The sequence below is a fragment of the Paramacrobiotus metropolitanus genome, unplaced genomic scaffold (assembly GCF_019649055.1).
Source record: "Paramacrobiotus metropolitanus isolate TYO unplaced genomic scaffold, Prichtersi_v1.0 Parri_scaffold0000109, whole genome shotgun sequence".
Classification (NCBI taxonomy): domain Eukaryota; kingdom Metazoa; phylum Tardigrada; class Eutardigrada; order Parachela; family Macrobiotidae; genus Paramacrobiotus; species Paramacrobiotus metropolitanus.
The window spans coordinates 42,654-67,045 of NW_026570329.1; the positions used below are offsets into that span (position 1 = coordinate 42,654).

At 42.7% G+C, this 24,392-nt stretch overlaps 2 protein-coding genes across 2 annotated transcripts; both read left to right on the forward strand.

The window, feature by feature from the left end:
- Positions 1-2,421: 2,421 nt before the first annotated feature.
- Positions 2,422-15,387, forward strand: LOC129597774 (plexin-B-like). Its single transcript, XM_055495441.1, is given in 21 exon segments — positions 2,422-2,923; positions 3,802-4,562; positions 4,944-5,050; positions 5,134-5,357; positions 6,179-6,370; positions 6,744-7,082; positions 7,566-7,666; positions 8,374-8,518; positions 8,582-8,874; positions 9,005-9,110; positions 9,252-9,416; positions 9,539-9,883; positions 10,214-10,359; positions 10,414-11,083; positions 11,419-11,911; positions 12,358-12,706; positions 13,128-13,849; positions 13,852-14,062; positions 14,331-14,622; positions 14,920-14,994; positions 15,058-15,387. Coding segments are annotated over 20 exon segments (5,841 nt in total). The 5' UTR covers positions 2,422-2,923; positions 3,802-3,921; the 3' UTR covers positions 15,283-15,387.
- An 801-nt stretch (positions 15,388-16,188) lies between these two features.
- LOC129597827 (uncharacterized) lies at positions 16,189-18,283 on the forward strand. The gene is made up of 4 exons (XM_055495515.1): positions 16,189-16,408; positions 17,686-17,828; positions 17,926-17,990; positions 18,067-18,283. The coding sequence occupies exons 1-4, from the start codon at positions 16,296-16,298 to the stop codon at positions 18,163-18,165; spliced, it is 420 nt and encodes a 139-aa protein (XP_055351490.1). The 5' UTR covers positions 16,189-16,295; the 3' UTR covers positions 18,166-18,283.
- Positions 18,284-24,392: the final 6,109 nt, after the last annotated feature.

Genomic DNA, 24,392 nt, shown 5'->3' on the forward strand with positions numbered 1-24,392 from the left:
CTTCCACTACATTATCGCTGCGGTCGCCCAGTGGAATAACACTGGACATTATATTCCCCAAATGCAGGAAATGTAATGTTTACTCGTTGCTTCCCAAATGCAGTAGAGCGCGAGCTGTAAGGTCAGCGACATGACTGCATAAAGTATCAGCTTGGGGATCGCTGGGGCATCCGTCGGCCATATCCTTCCTCCCGTTCCGACATTCACTGAGCAGTCCGCGCGGCAACGGAAACTGAGTCAGTCTCCGCACGGAAATGGCCAATATCCACTGGCCTTTGCAGCTGCAGTGCCGATTAATCCCGTTTGTCATACATGAACAAAGCGTGTTGCTGCAGCCGCAAATACAGCCCGCTGACCCATCCAGCCAAGGCAATCCCACAACCCGATATGCCACATTTGACACATAATTGCTTCAATCGTTTGTTAGTCAACATGTTTGCCTTTTACATATACAATTACAGCTGCAGTTGCTCGGGTTGGAAACTAATCTACTTCGCACTTTATACGCACAATCGACAGATACTTGTCTTGCTCGCAAACAGTACAAGTACAAAGCCTGCTTTTCAGTTCATTAAGCTGACATTTACGAATTTTATTTAAATTTTTATTATTTTTCATTAATGCGAGCAAAATAAATGAAATTAATATACTAAATGCTAATCTGTTCCATAAAGCATTACAAAACCAGCTTTTAAATCCATTTTATTTAGGAATTTTTGAAACTGGTTTTTCAAAATAGATTTGATATTTTTACTGTATTACTTAAATTAATGGTAAACTGGTTAACAACGGGGAATTTAGGCTTAATAATTATTAACAAAAAGGGTTTGCAGAAAAATTGTTTACAGTCCTGAAATGCCGGCTGCCATTAAAACCGGAAATTATAAAATAAATTATTTTCCTCTGCACAAACGAAAAACAGCAGATGTTGACGAAAATATTCTTGGATGACATAGCACATATAATAACGTGATAATAATAATCAGCGTGATTGGGTAATCAATACGAAAATGGACACCGGCACAGATCAGTGGAGCAAATGAAAATCTCCCCATCAGCTTCCCATCCAGTATTCTAGTACACTTCTCCCGCTAATCGATTTTCCCCCTCCATCCTGCCAGCCGGTCCTTCTCAGACCGGAAAGGCCACCCAGGTCATCTCCGGCAGGTAGCGGTAAACACTCCAGTCCCCGTCTCCATCCGCACCGGCCATGTTTTTCTAATCTACCCTCGACGTAGATCGAGACAGCGGAGAAAATGAGAAAAATATGCAGCCGCGACCACTACCAGCCACCACATGCTAGCACAGGCTCCAGCATCGATTGGCAGCAAATTAATGACCTGCTGCGATCGTTTAGTTATATCTGATTTCTCCCTTTTACGCGGCCATATGTTCCAGCACGCACACACATGACAATTTAACTCACGGAACAAATGGAGAAAAATTGGGGAAGGCTAGCTAGTGGACAATGGGGGTTGGGGGATTAGATGGGATAAATATATACACACGCCCCGACCACTGCGGACTGCTTGATCCATCTCGTGCCGGGTACAAACTACAGACCGAGCGGCTGTGAGAATTGCATATTTTATTAGCGCATGGCTTTGTCGTGTTTTGCCTTTATGGCTTCGGCCGGCTGCGAGCAGTTATGTAGATAAATGAGAGATCAGTATCGATAAAATACATAACCGGGATAATTGCAATAAATCCTCCGAGACTTGTATAAACAATGCTGAATGCAGTGATGCGCTAAAAATTGCTAATTAAACTTGCTAACGATAATAACTATAAATAATAGCAATTGTAGCGCAACAATAATGCGCACGTTAATTACTCGTACTCTCATTAGTACTGTATTTTCTTAAACTATTATAATACTGCAATTCCAACTAATGCGTATTCTTAAAACGTTTTTATTATATTCCTGTAACAATTTTTATTATATTTTATTTTATATAATTGTCCTTTATTATTTGACGAAAGTGCAAACTGTTTTGAATTTTTCTGCTTTATTTTTATGCCATAAATCACGCGTCCGACTGTAAATTTTCATCCAAAATTGGTTTGGACGTGGCCAACACATGTTTCGCACATCGCCTGGCTTTTTGCAATATTCTCCATAACTGATTTCTTGACAATTTTCTCTCGTTTTAACTCTGTCCCGGATTTTCTTCGTTTGACGATTTTCATCGATCGGTATGTGTGGCAGCAACTCCGGAGGAGGGAGAGATTTATCAGTTTGCTATATGGATGTATCGCATGTCAGATGATGTGTGGATGGATAATATGATCCGCACATCCACCAACCAGCCTCCCAACAGCATTACACATGCATATCTAAGCTGGTTAAATGAAACATCTTCTGACAGCGATATCTGCTATACTCCAGGATTGTCATTGTTATAATCAACGTGTCATCGTCCTGTTTCCCGGCAGCGGGGGTGGGCTGTATATATATGTGTATATATTGACGAGATGATGTGATGAAGATATTAGGCAGCGAAATGTAATATGCCAAACGATGGAATAGCCATTATTCCGGCATTAGTTGGTATTGCGCGCGCTGGTAAATGCCCGGTTGGCGTGTTGTTTAATTAACGTCCCTGCGTGTCAGAGTGGCGCGTTAGGATAATTTGTTAGCCTGTGTGGATGCGGGTTGTGCAGTATAATATGATAAATACGCTCTTGGTTTAAATGCATATCCATCGATTTTGATTATCGGTTAGCGTAGGCCATTACTGGGGCTGAACATGCCGGTTAATTTGGGCGTTGTGGGGAATACGGAGAACGCTGAACGCTGCCTGCTTTAGCTGACCCTTCGGAACAGATGGCCGGGTTGAGAGTTTTATGGGGGAATTTTATGCGTGTTTTATCAGCGGCGCTCTCAGGGAAATTACACGTCTGGAATTTATTAACGGATAAGGTCGGTATATACAGTTAAACGGTATATACAGTTAAACTTTATGTCATCAACGGATTATCGTGAGAATTATTTTAAGAGCTTACAATAATTATTAGTACAAAGTACTTACTTGTGCTGGACATTTAATCATTGTACTGTAGACAATATTTATGTTGAAGTCGAACTAAATTTTCTTAATCCAGCAGTCGATACTCGGCAGATTCAAAATTTAATTTTAGCGCGTCAGTAATTGTTTTTAAAAAAGTAAGTATCTTAATCTTATACGAGTAGTACTTATTATGTACTATTTTTAAAAATCACGTTTTGCGTCGTGATTAACTTGTGCACTTCCTGAATCCTAGATTCCTAGTGTACAGTACTTGTACTTTATCTAATTTTACAGTTTTTGTGTGCATACCTTAGAACTCGTTTCCAGTAGTTTTACTCTGGGAAAGAAAATATTTCTTCAAATTCTTGGGCAATTTGTCATTTTTGTACCGTTATAACCGTGCAACAAGGACGGTATTGTCAACCATCCATATGAAAATTCGATTTGTATGATTTGAAAATTGTTTGTAAAATATTGGCCATTGAAGTGCACTCCATGGTGGCCGGCGTAAAACGATTGCATGTTGACAATGGCCTGTGTATTACATCATAGACACTTGCCGGCTTGTGTCTATTGACACAAGCCACAAACAATTACCACGATTTAGCGGCATCTGTTGCACTTCCTCCCCTGTGTGATGCATGCCGGCAATGCCGCGTCCCGCGTTTAATTAAACCCATCCGATGCCCTTATCAATGCTAACCGAATTTCCTTCAATATATACTGTTGTGCATCATCAGAATAAATAAAAGACAAGGAAAAAACTGACACTTGCCATTGGATTTTGCAGATGTTGATGAACGCAATCAAGTGTCTCAAGTATGGCGGATGGCCTTGCCGCATTAAAAGTGCCATTCCTTAGCAATTAATTCCGCAGTCGACAACTCTGTCGGTTAAAGAGAGGAAAAAAATGCCGAAAAAATCCGATTTATACAGAAAATATTCCGAAAGTCCCGGGATTTATTTAATAATCCTGGGATGTTTTCTCCACCCGGCGTGGGGGACCCTCCAACGCGTCCGGCTGGAGGGATGCCGGGGTCAGAACGCCACGTCCCTCACCCTCTCCCATCTCGTCCTGGACGCCGACGAATCCACCGGAAACGTCGCCAATATCTACATCGCCGGGACAAACTGTTTATACAAATTAAATCCAAGTTTATCCATTATACAATCAGTCGTTACGGGTCCGCAGGATGACAGTCTCTTGTGTTCCGCCCGAGGATCGTGCCAGCACGGCGCCCTGAAGACCCCGACGGATAATGTCAATAAAATTCTCCTCGTGGAAGGCGCCGGGAGCGAGCGGACGGTGTTGGCCTGTGGGAATCTGTTTCAAGGGATTTGTGAGCGGTATCCGGTGGAGGATATCGGGAGGAAGTTGGAACGGTTGCCGGTGCCGGTGGTGGATAATGAGGGAGTGGCGGGCGGCGGCAGTGTGGCGTTTGTGGGGCCGGGGCTGCCGGATGCCCGCAGTCACCGGGTGTTGTATGTCGCGGCGCCGCATACGCAGCGGGGACCGTATCGCAGCCAGGAAGAGATACCGGTTCTTAGCAGGTACAAATGGCTTTGTGTTATTAATTTTCAATCAGCGCTCAGCAGTAATTTTCACCATTTTTAGTTGATTTGATTTCCTGTGCCAGTGTAAATTAAAGCGTAATCAAAAAGCGTAGTATTTTTATATTATTGTATTGTTGCTTTAATATCGACCAAGAAATTTAAAACTGGTAAAGCGAATAACATACTGTATTTAAGATAAAATATTATGCTATTAAAAAGCGCGCTCCTTTTTGTAATTTCGTTATTATTGGCCAGCATCAGCTTTGAAAAATGGTAATCGAAAGCGGTACTGGCTTTCATTTTCTTAGCAAAAATTTTGTCGATTTTTCCAGTAAATAATTTTTAATAACCAGTATTAATGTCCTGATTAATTTTCAGCCGAAATTTAAAAACCTTCGAAATTATCCGCGCTCGCCGGTTTGTGCAAGCCCGCCTGAAAATCGCCAGCCAGTTTCTGGAGACCTTCCAAGTCAAATACATTTCCGGTACGGACACAACTTGACCTTTACCGGCTAAGTTAAGATAATTCTCTCGCGTTTAGTGCTTTAAATATCTACTTTTCTCAAAGGTTTTTACGACGAGGGTTACGCCTACTTCGCCATGATCCAGCCGGCCTCGGCCGGCAACCCCGACGAGGGCTACGTCAGCAAGATCGGGCGGGTGTGCGCCTCCGACCCGTCCTTCGAGTCGTACATGGAGATCACGCTGAGCTGCCAGGCCAAGGGCAACAAGTACAACCTTCTGCAGAGCGTTCATCTCTTACAACCGCCCACCGGCTCCTTAGTCGGCAAGGTGAGTCAGGCGGCGTGTTGACTTGTGCTGGTTTGGCAAAAAATCCCAAAAGGAACTGTATTTGTTTGCGCTGGTTTTATTGACTGACTGACTGTCACTGAAGGAAGTGCTCCGGTTTCTGTGTATCTTTGCAAAGGAAACATTTTGGCTTGCTGGCGTGCATGGAAAGATGTATAGCGTTTATATCGATTTGACCGATTTTTAGAAAGATTTTCTTTTGAATTTTTAATGTATTAATGGATTTGACATGATTTCTTCTCCTTTCACCATAAAAGAAATTTTTCTTATAACTTGCAGGTACACACAATCTCACTGATAAATTAGATCTTTTTGAAAAAAACTGAAATTAAATATTTCTGAATGCATTCATTAAAATGAAACTTAACAAATAAAAATAAATTGAAAAATACATATTCTTCGGATAAAAAAGTAGAACAAAATCATTTATAAAATATGGTAAACGCTTTATAAGGACGAACTTTATAAGTAAACAAATCTAATCCAATATCGTTTTTACTCCGTTTCGGTGGTGATTTTGTCCTTATTTATTTGAATTTTTTAATATTTATTTCTTCGGGAAATTTCGTATACAGTGTAATTTTTATTGTGCGCACTTAGTCAACGCCTAATTTATTTTGCACGAAATTCATAGTGAGAAATGCGATCTATTTGTAGCGTTATTGTTGCGTCACCTTTGAATGGGGTCAGCATGCGTAATTATTTGAGTTTACTCCATCAACCATGCATGACGCGAGTGTTGACTGTTTATCCGCTGGCTACTTGTGCTGCGTGAACAAAAGCAAACATGTGCGTCTTCCCAGGTCCTTGTGGCCGCCTTTTCCGCCGCTGAATGGCGCTCATCGGCATCCAAGCCGGCCTCGTCCGCCGTGTGTCTCTTTCCCATCGACGATCTCCACGAAATGTTCGAGCGCAACGCGCGACAGTGTTTCAGCGGCAGTCGGCACAGTCGCGGATTGGGATTCATTGCCGGTGCCAGTTTGCCCTGCCCCAAAGTACGTATCGCTCCAAAATAAATAATTTAGAAATACGTTCATCCTAATAATTATTTTTTCGATAATTGTTATGATTTTTGCTGTTTCTCTTAAAACTGCTGCGCCAGTAAAATTAGTACTGTAAATATGAACAAATGCATAAGAAAATAATTATAAAGTGCTAAGCAAATTCTTAATTTGATTTAGGTAAAATTATTATTTGTAAAACACGATTAATAAATACAATATTAATAATTATAAGGAAAAATCCGGAAAATACAGATAAACAACAAATAAATCTGACGAAGTAATAAATGATAATAAAAATTGCCTACTGATGTTTGTGGTATTTTTCCTTTTCTTTCGTGGTTAACAGCTGATTTTGATCGTTTAGGATCCGCGTGTTGTGACGGATTTCTGCAACGAGCACCTGATGATCGAAGGCAACATCCCAGCCAACGCGGAGGCGCTGGTGACCTTTGCCGATGACTCCATCAGCGCCGTCAGTGCCACGGTGGCGCCGGCCAATGACGACGTCGCTGTGCGCGAACACGTGGTGATTGTCGTCGGGACACGCAAGGGAATAGTGCGGAAGATCCTCCTGAAAAGCGCCCACGTCGGATTGGAGTACGGGCATGTCGATCTCAATCAGCCGCACTCCAGTGTCGGCCAGGTCAAAGAGCTGCACATCGATAATAAACAACGGAAAATCTACGTCCTCACTGAATCTGAGGTAAAAATAAATCTAAATTAAACGAAGTATTTTTAACGGGGTGTAACTTTATGTGACCTTTACCGGCTTCCACACTTTTCAGAATTCTTCTCCCTTTACTACATAATTAACATTGACTGTCAAATACTTTTCTCAACTTCAGGAACATTTCTGAAAACTTATTAATGATTTCGTTTGTTATTAATTAAATGAACTAAATGTGTATTTGAATACTATGCATGCTTTACATAAAATCCATTGTAGCTTATTTATTTATGTAGGCTTTTGAATTAAATTATGATTTTACGGTATTATTGAACTGAGAATTTATTTTTCCAATTTTATTTAATTTTTTAATGGAACATTGCCCAGTAATTTATCATGTTCATTATCGCGTAAATATTTTGATAAAAGCTGGCATTTTGCTTTTCCTGGAATACAACATTTAAGCGCGATGCGCTAACATACGAATGGGAAATTTTACGTTTTTTCGTGGATGAATAGGTAGTGCTGATGGAGATGGACTCGTGTTCGGTGCACTCGGACTGCCGGCAGTGCCTGCAATCACGCGATCCATTCTGCGGTTGGTGTTCGTTGGAGAAGCGGTAAGAAGGCGTTGGTTAGAGCAATCAAGCCGCTGTTTGTTGCCGGTTTTATCACAACTGAAGCCATCTGCGTTCGGGCTGTGTGTCTAACCCAGTTTGCGGTTTTTTGTGCGGGTGTGCCGGAGCGGAAGCGCTAACCGGGGCTGCACACCGGATGATCGATCCCGTTCACAATGGGCGCGATTATCCGATTACGCCGGCGCTGAGTGTAACGCGATCGCCGGTGTTTACCTGCCCACATTCGTGCACTTCTTTACAGTGGCAAAATTCTTTACATAACTAATCGATTTTCTTCCATTCAGGCGCTTTAACGGGAAACGTAAAACGGCTTAATACATAATCGAATTTTGTTGAAAAAATCCAGATCGGGTTACAACTTTTCAAAATCATCCTTTATACATGTTAAAAAAAGATCGTTGACATATTTACAAGAACTAAATTCCACAAAACTTGTGTTCTTTATTTCTATTAATTTTTTAACATTTGTTGTTAGGGTCTGCACGATACCATCACCAGCAACAGTCGCTCCAGATTTTGTCGAAATTAGACCAATTTCTCGGTGTACTACTGAAGAATGTTTTTGACAACATGTCATTTAATTTTACGAAAATAAATATTCATGCAAAATCATATCATTTGATTATTTAATAAATATGTTTATTATTTTGTTTTTAATATAATATTATTACAAATTATTATTTTCGCAGTTGTACAACGCGCCAGGCATGTTCGCAATCCTCTCGCTCCAGCAAACACGGCGCGGCCAAATGGCTGCCCTTCAACTCACAGCAGTGCATTGATTTTACCTCCGTCATCCCGGATCGGATTTCCGTTCAAAGGTCACAGACCAAGGTAACACAAATCCCATCTGGCCAACTGGGAATTGCAAATATAATCACCAATTCATTGCAACAGATTGAACTGCACATCAAAGAACTGCCAGTGGCTGCCACGGATAAAGGTCACTCTCCCTACAGCTGCGTCTTCGGCATCCAGTCGGACGCGGCGGCCCCCACGGTGGCGGTGGTCCCGGCCAATGTGACGCGCAACGGTCTAGCGTGCATGTTGGATCCGCGGACGTTAGCGGAGGGATGGAAAGAGCCGGAAGCAGATCACGTGGCGGTGTCGGTGAATGTGCGCTCGCAGGAGACCAATAAGGATTTCATCCAGCGCTCGCTGACCGTCTACAACTGCGCTTTCCATCAACGGTACTACGATAGACTATAATTACTAAATTAAATAGTTGCTTAAATGATTATTAAGTAATTAATTTAATCAAATTAATAGAAAATAAACGAATTCCAAGAGAAGAAGGGTTGTATTACGTTGTTTTTGTAGATGCCATTCCTGCGTCTCAAGCCAGTGGAACTGTACATGGTGCAGTCATAGTCATACCTGCGTCGACAATAATCCCGAATCACAACAAACCTGTCGTCAGTCTTCGGTACGAAAAACACCCAACCCCGTCTTTATGCTTTGATAATGAAAAAATAATACGTAATAACGATAGAAGTATATTACGCAAATTAAGGGGATATTTATTTCGTATTAATCAGGTTAACGTTATAAACCGCATATTTTTCAGAATGGTGAATCGGCGTTGCTCGCGGTGGCGGACCAGTGTCCGCACTTATCCACCACCGACGTAAAGGAATTCAGTGCCCCACAGTTGGGTCGCTCATCGCTGCTCCTGCCGAATATGGCCGCTAAAGCCATCGTACTAACCGTCAGTCAACTGTCCCCGCAAAAGGTAACTTCCGGTCTACTCGTACATTTTTTTTATGGAGGAAAACTCTGCAATCCTATTCTTCATTAAATTTACTTTATAAATGTTTTGATTGGTTATTTATTCGGCAATTTATTCTCCCACAGGACGCCGTGTTTGAGTGTCTGATGGAGACGGAGAACCGCGTGACCCGGGTACCGGCCACGCTCCAGGAACCCAGCTCCCTGCTCTGCCAGGAGACGGCCTATTTCTATCAATCAGAAACCGAGGAGAAGCCCGGCGCGTTATCGGTGGTGTGGAACTGGAACCATTACGTCGACACCATCAACGTCACGCTGTACAAGTGCCGGTTGAAGGGACCGGACTGCAGCACGTGTCGCAGTCTGCCGGCGGAGTTCCAGTGTGTCTGGCTGAACGATGAATGCCAATTCGTCCAAGACGAGCAGAAACTGAAGGGGGCTAATAACTGCCCAGCACCCACTATTGATTCGGTACTTCAAAATTATAAAAAGAAAATTTTAAATTTAATTCTAAAAAATTAAATTACTCAAAAAAGTATATCTATAAATTACAAAAAAAACATAGTTAATCTGCTGATTCAATTCATAACAATTTCAATACAAGAAAAGTTTTCCCAAAAGTAATATCAAACTGGTTGAAATAATATAATAAATTTTAAATATGATTACTTAAGAAAATGATTTGATGCATACAAATTATTTTTATAAAAGAATAAATTGATTCTTAATAAAAACCAAAAAATAATACTGATGAACTGTTAATAAACGATTTTAATTTGTAAGAAACTATCTCTGGTTTAGATTTCGCCGGTCAGTGGTCTGGTCGATGGAGGCACACTCCTGACGATCATGGGCCGTGAACTCGGTCTGAAAATGGACGACCTGACCGATGCCATCAGCGTCGCCGGCGTCCCATGTTATCCGGTGGAATACCAAGTCTCCCGGAAGTACGTAACCACTCTTTCCTTCTTATTCTCCCATCATGACCTTTACCTTACTAGGGTTGTCTGCCGGCTGGACCCCTTCACCACCCAACCCTACCGCGCTGGCCCGGTAACCATCACCCTGGGGGGCCGCGCCCCGCAGTCCTCCTTCCAGCGCTTCTACTTCCTCAACACCACCCTCTCCCGCATCCATCCCCGGCAGGGCATCCGGGCGGGAGGGACCCGGGTGACGCTCTTCGGGAACCATCTGGATATCGGGAGTAACGTCTCCGTCGTGATCCTGGGACGGGAATGCCGCGTCATCCCGGATTCCATCACCGCGCACCAGTTATCCTGTTTCACGACCGCGTCCGCCACCGGAAGTGGGAAACCGGGAGTAGTCTTGTCCATCGACGGCGGAAACAGGATGCTTAACACGGAATTTATGTTTACGGAGGATCCGGTGGTTACAAAATTCATCCCGGCCACGACGTTCGCCTCGGGTGGGAATATCATCGACGTGATGGGAGAGAATCTCCAGGCGGTGCAGACCGCCCGGATGACTGTCTTGAGTGCGGACGGGAAGACGGTGATGAATTCCTCGCAGTGCCGGGTCATCGACGCTTCTGTATCTTGTCGCGCCCCGTTTGTTAACGACCAGAATATCAATAACAGCGCGGAATTCGCGGTGAGGATGGAGATGGATGGCTGGACGGATCCGCAATTGCGCCGTATCGTTTACCTCCAGGTACGGTTAATATGCAAACAGTCCTCGACGTTTTCGATATAAAAAATAAATATACAATCTATTCAAATAAAAGAATAATTACAGAAAATATTCAAAAATATCGATTTAAAATTTCAGCAAATAAAAGCAAAACCACCGATTGCTAAACATGAGAAATAGCAAAACCAAACAAACTTTTTGTAAAATAAAGCGAAAAATAATCATAAATGTTCCCTAATGCTAAGATCAATAAAACTGAAAAATCGATTTGAAATAAAGTGATAAAACATTAGGAGGATTAAATTAATATCCATATATAACTGTATTTTAAAGACTGATATTCGCCTTTCGTTCAGGACCCAGTGGTGTATTCCTTCGAGGAAGTCGACCACATCCGGCCCTTCCACGGCGAGGTCCTAGTGATCGAGGGCGAACGCTTAGACAGCGGATTAACATTGACGGAAGTGTACGTCACCGTGGGCGATGACCTTTGCAACATCACCAGCATCACGCCCAACCGCATCGTCTGCCAACCGCCACCGGCAGTCGCGCGCGGGCACTATCCCGTGGAGCTACACATGGGCGAGCTGGAGTTCCCGGCGGGGTACTTGGAGTATCCCGGGGTGGGTGTCGGCGGCAGTGGCGGTGGAGAGGGACCGCGGGCGGAGATTGTCGTGGGGACGGATGTGGTGACCGGCGTGTCGGTGGGCCTGGTCGGGTGCCTGCTGATTACCGCCGCAGTGTTGTGGTTTATGTGCCGGAAGAGTAGCCGGGCGGAGCGGGAGTATAAAAGAATCCAGCTGCATCTGGATACCCTCGAGAGCAACGTCCGACTCGAGTGCAAACAAGGTCAGTTAATTAAATTCGGTATTATTTAATTGAATAAAATTTTAAAAATTATGTTGCTGAATTTAATAAATTTAAAGCGTGTGAAATAAATTTAACCGAATTACGATTAAATCTAGTAAATCTTTAAAATTGGATACGTTTTAAATGTAACCGGAGTTTTACCTACTTACTGTAGACGGCAAGTGAATTTCCGGTATTCATGTTACTACAATTAAATCAATTAAATATTCCGGATTAACAGGAAGATCTGATGACTCACTAATAAAAAATTAATTAAAATCAAGTAAACAATTGTATTACTTGCTAAATCTAATTGTAAAGCCACTGCATGTACATTGTATTTGTACGTATCAAATACTTGCTACAACCATGAACCAAATCGAAAAAAATCAATTTATCAAACATTATATGAGATAATGCTAATGAAATCGCCTTTCTGCGTACAGCTTTTGCGGAGCTGCAAACCGACATCTCGGATCTGGCGAGCGAAGTGCACATGGCCGGCATCCCGTACGTGGACCACGGGACGTACTTGATGCGCATCTTCTTCCCGCTGTGCCTCAACCCGGACCGCTCGCACCCGGTCCTGCAAGACATCCGTCCCTGCCGCAACAACCGCTGCACCGGATTCGAGACGGCCATGCAGCAGTTCGAGCAACTGCTCTGCAAAGACGTCTTTCTCGTCTCCTTCATCGGGGCACTGGAATCACAGAGGACGTTCGGCATCCGCGATCGCGCCAATGTCGCGTCGCTCTTGACGCTGGTCTTCATGGACAAACTCGACTACTTCACACAGTAAGTCAAAATAAATATGAAAGACTCTTTAAAAAATTCGTAAAATACGTAAGAAAATGATATAAGCGATCTAATAAAATTAAAATAAATATAGTTCAAAAACGCTAACTAAATTTGGTGATTACCGAGTTAAAGCAAAATTTATATAAAAAGCTGCAGAACTAAAAAACGTAATTAAAAGTACCTATAATTACATAACTGAATAAATAACATTTAAATGCGTACAAAACAAAACATTTTTATAGATGGCCCATTTCGATTTTTAAAAAAAAGTTAGTAAAAAGTAGAAACACTCGTAAAATATATTAGTGAGAAAAAATAAAAAACATCCGTGGAATATAACAAAAAACGATGAAAAATATTTTCAAGTAAATTTAAAAAAATCTATCAAAAATTATAATAACTTGACCTTTTGAAATAGGGTTTTTCAACGCTTGATGATCGATCTAATGCACCGCTCGGCCCTCGCCAAGCACCCCCAGCTGATGCTGCGCCGCTCCGAATCCGTGGTAGAAAAAATGCTGTCCAACTGGATCGGCATCAGCATGCTGGAGACCCTCCAGGACCACATCGGCCCGACCTTCTTCCTCCTCATCCAAGCCGTCAAAACCCAGGTCGAAAAAGGCCCGGTGGACTGCCTGACCCACCAAGCCCGCTACTCTCTGTCGGAAGACCACCTCCTGCGCGACAAAGTCGACTTCCACTCGGTCCTCATCGACCTCCACCAGGACGAATTAGACGAAAAAGTGCAATGTCGGGTGCTGGACTGCGACAGCATCTCCCAAGTCAAAGCGAAACTACTAGACGCACTGTACAAAAGCACAACGCCCAGTTCGACACGGCCGTCGTTATACGAAATCGATCTAGAGTGGCACAACAGTACCCGGGGGCGGCTGATCCTCCAGGACGAAGACGCCACGTCCACCGTCGCCGCGGGCGGTTGGCGACGGATCAATACCCTCGCGCACTACGGAATTGTGGAGTCGGCGGTGATGACCTTAGTGCTGCGCGCCCAGGACGCCGGGTACCGGCAGAATGCGGATCACTGCGAGATCAGTCCGTACAGTGTGTCGTCGGCGGTGCGGGAATATCATTCGGGGAAGGTGTGGCATTTGGGACGCGGGGGGACGTTGCGGGGTGGGGAGGGAAGGAGATTCGGGAGATTTATCTGACGCGGTTGATTTCCACGAAGGGCACGCTGGGGAAGTATGTGGATGATCTGATGGAGGGACTGTTTCGGGGGGATGACGGGCGGGTGCCGGTGGCGGTCAAGTGGTTGTTTGATTTGTTCGATCGGTTCCAGCAGCAGACCGGGTTGGTGGATGCGCAGACGGTGCATGCCTGGAAGAGCAACAGGTACACACGGAAATTTCCATAAATAAAATCTAGAAAAATAAAATGCTTTGAAATCTGAAAAAATTGCAGTTGAACTGAATTAAATTGTTTTATTATTTGATCGGAATGACCCAAAAATGTGCCGGTAATAATTGTATTTTATTAGAAAAATTCGAATTATTTTGGCTTTTTATTTGACTGTTTATTCGTTGACCTTAGTTTACTAAAATTATTATATAAAACATCCAAATGAGCTGACCAATAAAGTTTTATTTTGGTCAATTTGTAGTTTGCCGTTGCGCTTCTGGTCCAACTTGATCAAGACTCCTGAAATGCTGTTGGACATGCAGAAGAGTCCGAGTGTGGAGAGCAGTCTGGCGGTGATTGCGCAGTGTCTGATGGAGAGCTGCAACTGGAATGAGAACGGCCGGCTCGATAAGGATTCGCCCTGCAGTAAACTGCTCTTTGCCAAGGACATGCCGATTTACCGGCAGATGATCCGTGGTTATTACGAACAGATCCAGGGATTGCCGGCAGTCGCCGAACCGGAACTGATGGAATATATGCGATCACTCTCAAAGGTAAAGTCAATAGTTACAAAATCTGTAATTAAATCATTTATTAACATGGTTTATTTATTTATAAATTATGATTATTTATTTACATGTTTAATTAAATGATATTCAAATTAATTTGTTACTTGTATTTTGGTATCGCTATTCAATATCGCGAGTATAAGTGTAGTGGCTAGGAGTGAAAATATACTAAAAAATAGTACGTTTTTAATTTTTAAAGCGAATAATTTTTTTTATTACAGTCGATTTGTTTTTAATTTTCTGTTTTTTTTTATTAAAATAATTTTGTCAATTCTTTTGCAGAAATACGCTTTCCATATGAATGTGACAAACGCCCTGAAGGAGCTGTTTTCCTACGCCGTCAAATACCAAATTGAGGTACGTTCATGACCTTTATTAGCGTCCTCTATTAACCAATTGACCGGTGCTGTTATTCATCAGATTTGCGAGAAGTTAGAGGAGAATCTGAGCGGTCACTTGCTGGACTGCAATAACCTAGAGTTGGCGCGCATCTTGGAATCCCTGTGCAGTGCGGCGTCCAACAACTACTTCTCCGTGCCCATGCCGCCCGGCAGCAGTGGCCTGGAGACCCTGTCCAAGCCCGTGTACGCCACGTGTGCGTCGTCCACGCTGTACCCGGGATACGCGGCGTCGCAGTGGCGCTGACCGGAATTATCAGTGTACAGTTTTGTTGTCCTTTTGTATCCGCTGTTTTTTTATTGTAATGATTTAATTCTTTGATTATTGGCTGGCAAGGGAATTGATAATATGTGCCGCGAGCTGTGATATAGCTTTTTAATCCTGACGCTGTGCTGGACTGCAATAAAACTCGTAGTGTCTCATAATTTCTCGTGCCGTAATTTCCGCCGGAATCTTGCAGCGACGTACGAAATGCTTTAATGCGTAAATACCAATCAACAGCAATTTTAAGTAGTACAAGCAATACGGAAGTGGTCACATACTGTTGCCGTTAGTTGTTGGTAAACAGCAAATTATTATTAAACATTGTGATTTAACTGACCATGAGATAATGCAAAACAAGCCGGCACAATTATAACTTAAGTAAACTCTTAATTACATCTGTGGCAAGAAAAAATACAGAAAAGAGTTGACCCTTCTGCGTACTGTTTGTACTTTGTAATGCTGTAGCTGCTGTTGCTGCTACTTGTGCACTGCATAAGCAAGAACTGCTGCAAGTACGCTGGACCAACGTGTTCCAATACAATGTACCGCGTTTCTTGCAACCATAGCCGCCGCTTTTCCTTCGTGATATGGCTCAAGCAGCATGCATTTCAAGCGATGGATACGGCCATGAATCATAATTATCCTTTTACATACAGTACAAACCCGTCCAAAAATAAAAGCAGAAGATTACATCCATTATAAAAGGAGAAGTGAGCCTGCAAAGTGGTAAATGATAAGACTACTGTGCGTACAGGTATAATAACGCAACTTAGTTATCGCAGTTTTATTATTGTGATAAAGTATACAGAGATATACAGTAGCGCGTGCATTCCATGCATGTACACAGTGCCGAAAAGTTATTGCTTTTTTTCACTGGCGGAGCATTTACCGTAAAAACAGTAGCGCAACTTCAACTAAGTACTTTGTTCTTTGGTTCAAACACATATGCTTTGAATTATCTGGAGCACACATCATACGAGTATAAGTCTTTCTGGATGGGTTTGTGCGAAGACAATTCGGTATTGGCTTCACGAATAGACGCATCGGTATGGCACGCTATTGGCCAGACAGTAGCATGCCGACAAAAGGTCAACTCGGTATACTCAAGGTTGGTAGGCTTTAACATTTCGGAATTTGCGATAAGCAAGCGGCCAGTACCCATGCTATAGATAGCATGACTTGGAGGCACCGCGTCCTGCGTCTGAAAGGGATGCTTGCCTCTTTCGCCTTGCGAAAACTACACGCGCGATGGGCCGACCACGGACAGACACAAGGCAGGCTAATTTCTTCCTCCTCCTGTGTCTGCTCCATTGTTTTACATCGCGTAGGCGCATGACCACTACCGGACTCCGCATAGTCACTTTTGTGTGTCGGGCCCGTGCTTGTGGGAGCAGGCCATGTCTTAGAGAGCAGCGTCTTAATTACTTTTTAATTACTTTTTATGGCCCCTGCGCGCGGTTTGTGCGCCTGCTCTCTTGATCATTATCGCAAATCGGATATTATGACGTACATTTATCCCAGTGCTATCTCTGGTGACCGTTGGTCTGCAACTCAAATACGTTTGGCGGAACAGAATACCTCTTCGATTTGCCTATTTTCGGCTGGCTCTACTATAGCATAAGTAGCGCTAATATACTCGTACGTACAGACCGATATGTAATTTTTAACGCCGCACTCTGATCGGAAAAAAGTTATTTGCCTTTCTTGCGATTTTTGCAAGGGCGGAAGCGCCTTCTTATATAGCCGCTTGGACATTACGATATATCGTCAAATAATGCACCATTAGTAGCGGATCGTTCGATTTCATCGAGTGCAATGCCGGTTTTGACCGAGCAGTGACTGTGTGAACGGTGGACATTGTGAAAAATGAGATTTCCCGAATCGACGTTAATAACAGTAAAACGTACCAATCAGTTGTTATTTAAAACCCCATTCTTTTTTGCTGTTTTGCTTCCCATTGACGGTGCCTACACGGTCGATTTTGTCAAAGGTCACCATTTTAACAACGACCATTGAGAAACCCGGGCGTTTGTTACGAGGTATATTACGAGCGCTGGCGCTTTCACAAAGCGCCATTTTTGCGTTTGCCATGTGATGCCGGTTCCACGGAAATAAATCCCTAAAGTAATATTTGTATAGGTGGCTTTTGTTGAAGTGCTCAGTTACGCATTTACAGTATGCTGACTACAGTTGCGAAACGGATGGCCTTGGGTTCCATTAACAATGGATAATTACGTATGTTATATGTTGAAATATTATGTTCTTAGTTTTCCAAGGCTGTAGATGTTGGTTGGTAGGAATCGGCGTAGCTCAGTAACAAAATAATAAGTTGGATTGAGATTAACTCTTTTGAGTAAAGAAAGGTTATGTGCTATATTTCTGCAGGAACATCGATGTGCATAAGAACGCTCAAGGAGAGTTTCCCGCGCTTGGCTTCTTCTTGGTGTGCTCCGGGCCTTCCGGCTATCCGAAATCCGATACTTGGGCGTGCCAAGCGACTTTAGAACTTCGTCTGCTACCGTGGAATGGTGAACTTCCACCCGTTAAACGACATTTGTGTTTTATTAGTCTATGGCAACGTAGGTTGCGATGTTCCTACAAAATAACTGTGCTTCATTTCCGTAGCGCGAACCCATCTGTTCTGCAAGAATGGAGATAATATGGGATACAGACACTATATTTCGATGGAGGTGGAGTATTCTGTGTGGTTTATACTTGCAAATGCTTGGCTAATCACTTACAATGAATGCAAGCTTGTGTTTTCAGACGCTACTGGATCCGGCGAAAGGTTACATCAATCCCCATGATTTCTCGCTGAGACTGCAAATTCAACTGACCGCTGACCTTCCGACAGGAGTGGAATAAATGCAACACGCAGATGTATGGTTGACGAAAAGAGATGGAAGAAATAATTACAATGAAATTGCTTGCGCTTTGACTTTCGGGTTGGAGAGTGGATCGTAGCAGAGTTTCATTCTTCCGTTTGCGTACGATTTTCGTAGTACTTCTTTTTGGTAGATTTTTACCATCAGGAAGTAAATAGTTTTAATCCTTATTGACAATTTTTGAACTGCGCGAGTTGTAGGTAAGTAATTAAAGGGTGATGAAACGTACCGGCTTCTTTTAGCCAAATGCCTCGTGCTTCCGATTTTACAAAAACAGTTCACGATCGGCTGAAGCGTACGACCGGCAACCGATGCCGGCATGGAAAAGATAATTATTAAGATAGGTTCATAAGAATTTCACAATGGGGCACTGCCGGGATGATGTCTGTTCGCAAAAAAATGTATACCAATAGAACTCCGATTCCGAGTAAGGAACAAGTCGGTTCAGGACGAAGAGCCGCAGTGTACTCGCAAAACAAATCGTACTCGCAAAACAAATCGTCTGATTCAGGTAATGCAGAGTAAGGTTAAAGGTTGGCCTCAGTGGCATTTAAATGTGCGTCCAAAAAAAGCCAAGCTGAACATAAATGGAAAAATAAATTTGATAAAAATTTTCAAGATGATTGGTCCGTCTGCATACTGGGAAGATGGATGGTGACACGTGACTGACAGGCGAACACCGGCTGTTCGCGAAGCTTTTCTTGAAAAGATTGTTCCTTTCTGCCATCAAACATAAAACGACGGCGCTAATAGACCACTGCCTCTCAAATAAGCGTTTATCCACATAATACCCATCAAACTGGCACCCCTAATACGTATGTTGGGTACTTCTCTACAGTATCATACGGTATCTTAGGGAAAATTGATTCAAGTTTTTTCAGTGCATGGTTTGTTAGTGATTTACACGTTTTAATAAATTCTGGGCCTGGTGCAGTTGGCCACATTTGTGATAAACGAAAGACGTTTACATCTGGAAAAAGGAAAAAAAAACAGGAAAAAGTTGAACCTTCTGCGTACCGTTTGAACCTTGAAATGGTAAGGATTGCTGCAAGTACGCTGGACCAACGTGTTTCCACACATTGTACAGCGTTTTTTCGCCAACACAGCAGTCGCGTTTCCTACGTAGTGTGACTCACCACCACGCGGCGATTAGTTATAGATAACATGAATGATATTAACGTTCTGCATACAGGCCTGTCCGCAAAGAAAGCAGATTTATACCGAAAAGTGATTAGACTGCCGACAGATATAACAAGACAAAGCAAACGACAAAGCAAACATCGCAGTGCACTGGTTTCAGTAACGTAAATTATGTGGGCCCAGTCAAAACACGTACACGGTGCTGAAAATTGCCATTAAGACGCGTTCTTCTTCCTTTACGGCGAAGCTACCGTAGACACAGCAGCGTAACGTACCGTAATTTGTTCAGTACCTTGTCACCTTTTAAATTTTCCCGTTTACCGGTTACCCTTATGCTGTTCCTTTTGGACGGGCTAGTGGTATCAACATTTTGTGGTAGACAGTCGATATGCTGGCATAGTTGCATTTACTGTACAGATTTCTTATTACGTACAGAACAGTAGGTGCTCTACATTTCTGGTTGCACCCAGCTAGTGGTAAGCCAAAGCAAAATTGACTGATTGATTTACACGCAAGACACAGTCGGTTGCACAGTTCCACTAAATTATGTCGTAACGTAGGGAAAGGTCATCGAATGCAGAGAAGCGAGTTCTGCTCGATAGCACGCATCGCTTTCACGGAAATTACACTGTCGCGACTCGCAACGGTGAATTCGCAAAACATCAAGCACTTTATGCATAGTTTAATAACTAAGACTTGGCAGTCAAAGGTCAACAAGCGACATTATTATGGTCGTCATTGGTCACAAGCAATATCCGCTTCTTCTTTTCATAACAACTCAGCGCATGCGTGAAAGCTACCACTTATGAACGTGAACCAGGAAACCGACATTTGGTTGCTGTGCTAAAAAGGCGGAAAGATTGTGGATCCATGCATGGCCCAGGAGGCTGCATCGCAGCTGGAAGGTAATTTTCACCAACGCCAAACAATTTTACAGTGTTTCTGCTGTTTTCCAGACAGCACGCTCGTATGGGCGCATTAGTCTCGATGTCACAAGGGAGATCTGCAGGGTACTTTCAATTGGTCCTTCGTTGTCGAGCAACCCGGAAGAACTCCCCTCTGAAGGGCGCGGGGTGTATTCAAGTTTACGTACCGTAAAATCTTGCATCGAGTGCCTTCAATAGCTAATCAGCATTAGCGACATTTATTACTAATCGACCGCCCATACCAGTAGCCGTGGATTGTTTATTCATTGGTCATAAAATTGTCATACACGCTTTCCAAGTGTTTTATCCGGCCGTCCCTGTCGTGCCATCTTACACAAAAAAACCGTTCTGTCGCACAGTTAACCAGCGGCCATGCCAGCGACGGCTGAACACTATTGTAACGTTCTGTATCACCACTTCACAAGTACAGCAGTCTTGTACAAAATTGCGCTTAAAAACATCCTTTACGTTTTGAAAAAGGTGTAGAATAATTGAAGAACTACGTCTAACTATTCTTGTTTAATTGCAGTATTCTGCGTACGTTTATTGATTCTGCGTTAGCGTTCTGCGTTTATTGATTCTGTGGTATCTGCTTCATTGTACGAATCAGCCACTACTTCTACAGCATACGTCAAAGTCGATTAAACTCATAGGTGGCTGGGGCAAAAATGTGCAAAAATGGATAACCAACAGTGTAAGCTGGATTTGGACAGTGAAAGCTGTGAAAACAGCTGTTCTGTTTGTTCGGGTTCTGATAATTTTCTGTTGTACATCGTTCATTATCGGTTTCAAAACCCGAACACATCTGAAGTTTACGCTAGTGAACTGGAAAGTAGTCTGCTGCGGAAGATCATCTCTGCTCGCTTGGAAATCGATGTTTGCTTCATAGGAATTTAGGGTTGCGACATGCAGTGATCCAAGCATTGCTTCAAGTGACCTTTGACCTCCATCTTAAATACGGGTGGCCGAGCAGGAAGCCTCTTCGATTAGCCCATCTCCGGCTGCTGTCGTAAGCGGTGTGAATGTGCCTATACAGGATTACATGAATGCGATTTGTAATGGCGCAGTCTGACCGGAAGGAAAATTATTCACCTTTCGCGCAATTTTGGTAAAGGCGGAAACGCCTTCTTATGTGGTCGTTTCGACACATTGATAAGGCTAGTATCAGACAATGCGCCGTCAGTAGCGGATCGTATCGCCATCCATTTCATGGAATGCAGTGCCGGTTTCGACCGTGCACGGTACAAATCTGCCCGTGTGAGCTGTGGGCATTCTAAAAAACGTCATTCTCAAATCAGAAATACTGCGCGATCTTCTCCACGACCCAATTCCGAGAAAGTTTAAAGTAACAAGATAGTATTAAATTCTATGTTCCTGCAAAGCATGTATAGACGGGTGTCCTTCCCAAAAACCGATTTTTTTAATGAAAGCTAAAAACAGCTTTCAGAGGAACAACAATGAACGCCAGATTTATCATAAATATTTTGGCTGGCTGGCTTCTTATTGAGACTATCCAATTAAAACAAAATAATATCACCAGTTGTTGTATTGTAAAAATGTACAAGGAGTATTCACAAACGAAATATAGCATGCAAAGTTCCCGAAGAAATTGCATTCACAGGTTACAGAGTACGATCGAGTTGATACGATTTTTCTTACCGTAAACTTTCGATGGAAATTTATCCAGAGCGATCCAGTGGCACATGTCATTAATGCAAGGTGTCCTGACAGTTTGGACACGACATTTCCGCACAGATTTTCCCGTACTAAGCACCCATAGACTCATGAGGTGCATTAGAAGAGCGGACAGCAACAATCTCATAGGCTGCATTGCGAATTACCCGGATTAGGATCATGAAGCGTATGCCGACGAAACATTTGCCCACCGAACGGCAGAATCAGCAGCTATCCAGACCACATTTTATGTGTAGCCCGTCACTGGTTTTATAAGAAGCTTAAAGGGCGAACTGTTTGCGCGACATTAATGCAGAAAGATCGTTCGTCGTTGGATCCTGATAAATTTTTTATCTGACCTTTTTCCATAAATTAAAACCCCACGCTACAGCCGATGACGTCGATGCAAGTGAGTCACGCACAGCGACTAACATACGATGGTGTCGACAGTTTCTTCCAGCGGATGACATATCTGCACACTTCAGGAATAATTGTGCATGAAATATTTGCAGACTTTGAGAACGAATGTGCAGTAAAATGACCAAGGCATTGTCTGAACGTCTTGTTATTTCGTTCTTAATTACCATATTATAAGTACATGGTTTATTAAGGCAGAATAACCGACCGGGCGATTGCGATACAAAACCGAAATTACAGAACACTTGCGTATACCCTTAAATTATTAGGCAGCCGTCCACATTCAGATTTGCAGAATCTTTCGAATTCCGAAAAGAGGCGTTAGCAGAATTATTCAAAATTAAGTAACTAAAGCGCGCACTACAACCCAGTAAGTGGGCGGTAAATTGAGAATTCCCAAAAATAAGCGGGCAGCGCATGACATGCTTTCAGAACCACCAGCCACAATGTTCTATTTGTTTCATATGAAAGATTTTCTACTTTCGTCACAAGATGGATTTGTTCATGAAACACTGAATTAATCTAATCTGATATGTAAACCATTCCAGGTACTTCAGTAACGATTTTAACTCAATTGTTAAACACGCCGTATGTCGTTGCTAAACACCACGCAATGGCCGTTATGAGCCGTTGACCTTTTGCATGGCTTTGGCGCTGGTGTGCGGCCTGTAATGTCGCTGAATTCTAACTGGTCACAAAGCAATATATTTCTCCGCGATCCAGTGCTGTCTGTAAGACCAATAGTTAACCCTTCTATGGAAAATAATCGCGTCCACGGTCCCTACAGATGTCTCGCCGTAAAATCGGCCAGTGGAACTGCCAAGCCGATAATACTTTATGTCGCATCTTTATTACAGTATGATATAGTATGCAGTATAATAGCTCAGAAGTTCTAGATTCTAGAATCCAGCTGGTATGCGCATCAAATCATCAGTCATAATGCACAACACTACTCACGACATGACTTACCGGGTGGCTGAACAAAATGGCCGTCTCCTGTTTTCGGTTTTCTTTCGCAGATCCTTTGTCGCATCGTAAACTGTTTAGGCTCATTCGATAAAGAATTTTATTAGCCACAAAACCTACAACAAAGTTTCTGAAAAAATTAAGCCGTCTTGGTTTGCAATGATGTCAAATGAAACCAGAAACTGTCTGCAAATTTTTCGTGTCCCAGCTCGCAAAAAATAAAATCTTGTGCCATTTCTTTCCCTTACGGACTTTTTGAATATTCTTAACTGTTTCATTTAGCACAATACGTTTTCTTTCAATAGAAAAAAAAGTTGTGGTCATGCTGCATACGCTGAACGAGTTATGCAGTCAAGACACATTGTGACTTTTTGGAAAAATGCCGGTTTTTTATTTGGTATTTTCGAGTAATTTCGGTTACAATTTTTGGCTGTATGACAGGTTGCACCAAAAAATGCAGATACGACTTTGAAATGTAGCTGACACATTGCCCTTTTTGAAACAAAATTTAATCGGGTGAGATTTTAGAATGTTGGTTAGAAATTTGCTCTCAAAAACTTTGTTTGCCGGTTTCTCGAGAATTACTCGTGCAAAGTCTCTGTTCTTCAGCGCACTGGCCAAGCACGGTTGCTAGAATACTGCAGTTCCTTACAGTAAAAAAACGAGAAAAAACCTCTCTACCAGAAATAGTAAAATAAGCTACATTAACGTCGCTAGCTGAATAGCAAGAATTTTAATTTAGAAACGGGTAATTTCAGATTTTCGCTTCCAGGACATCATCCAAACCCAGCCAGTTTTACAAAACAATTCATAAAAAATTTCAGCCTTATGGAAATTTTGACTTAACCCGTTCCACACCATGCGTGTTAGGCCGACATGGTCATCTCCTGCTTGACCTATGGTCTGCTAAAATTCTGAAAAAAATATTTTTCTCTTAACTGAATTTTTCTATTCCAGACTGCCGATTTTCAAAACTGCAGTCCCATCCCTTCTGGTACCCGGTTTTCCTGGGTTAACTTAACTTTTTTATGTAAAAAACATTGCTCCATCGAATGAAACTGGGATAACGTCAATTTAGTGTTGG

Bases quoted from the DNA above. Each gene is read 5' to 3' on its own strand.
- LOC129597827 (XM_055495515.1), top strand. From the start codon at position 16,296: ATGGGTTTGTGCGAAGACAATTCGGTATTGGCTTCACGAATAGACGCA. The intron at 16,409-17,685 runs GTTGGTAGGCTT...ATATTTCTGCAG, and splicing joins GTCAACTCGGTATACTCAAG to GAACATCGATGTGCATAAGA. The intron at 17,991-18,066 runs GTGGAGTATTCT...TTGTGTTTTCAG, and splicing joins GACACTATATTTCGATGGAG to ACGCTACTGGATCCGGCGAA.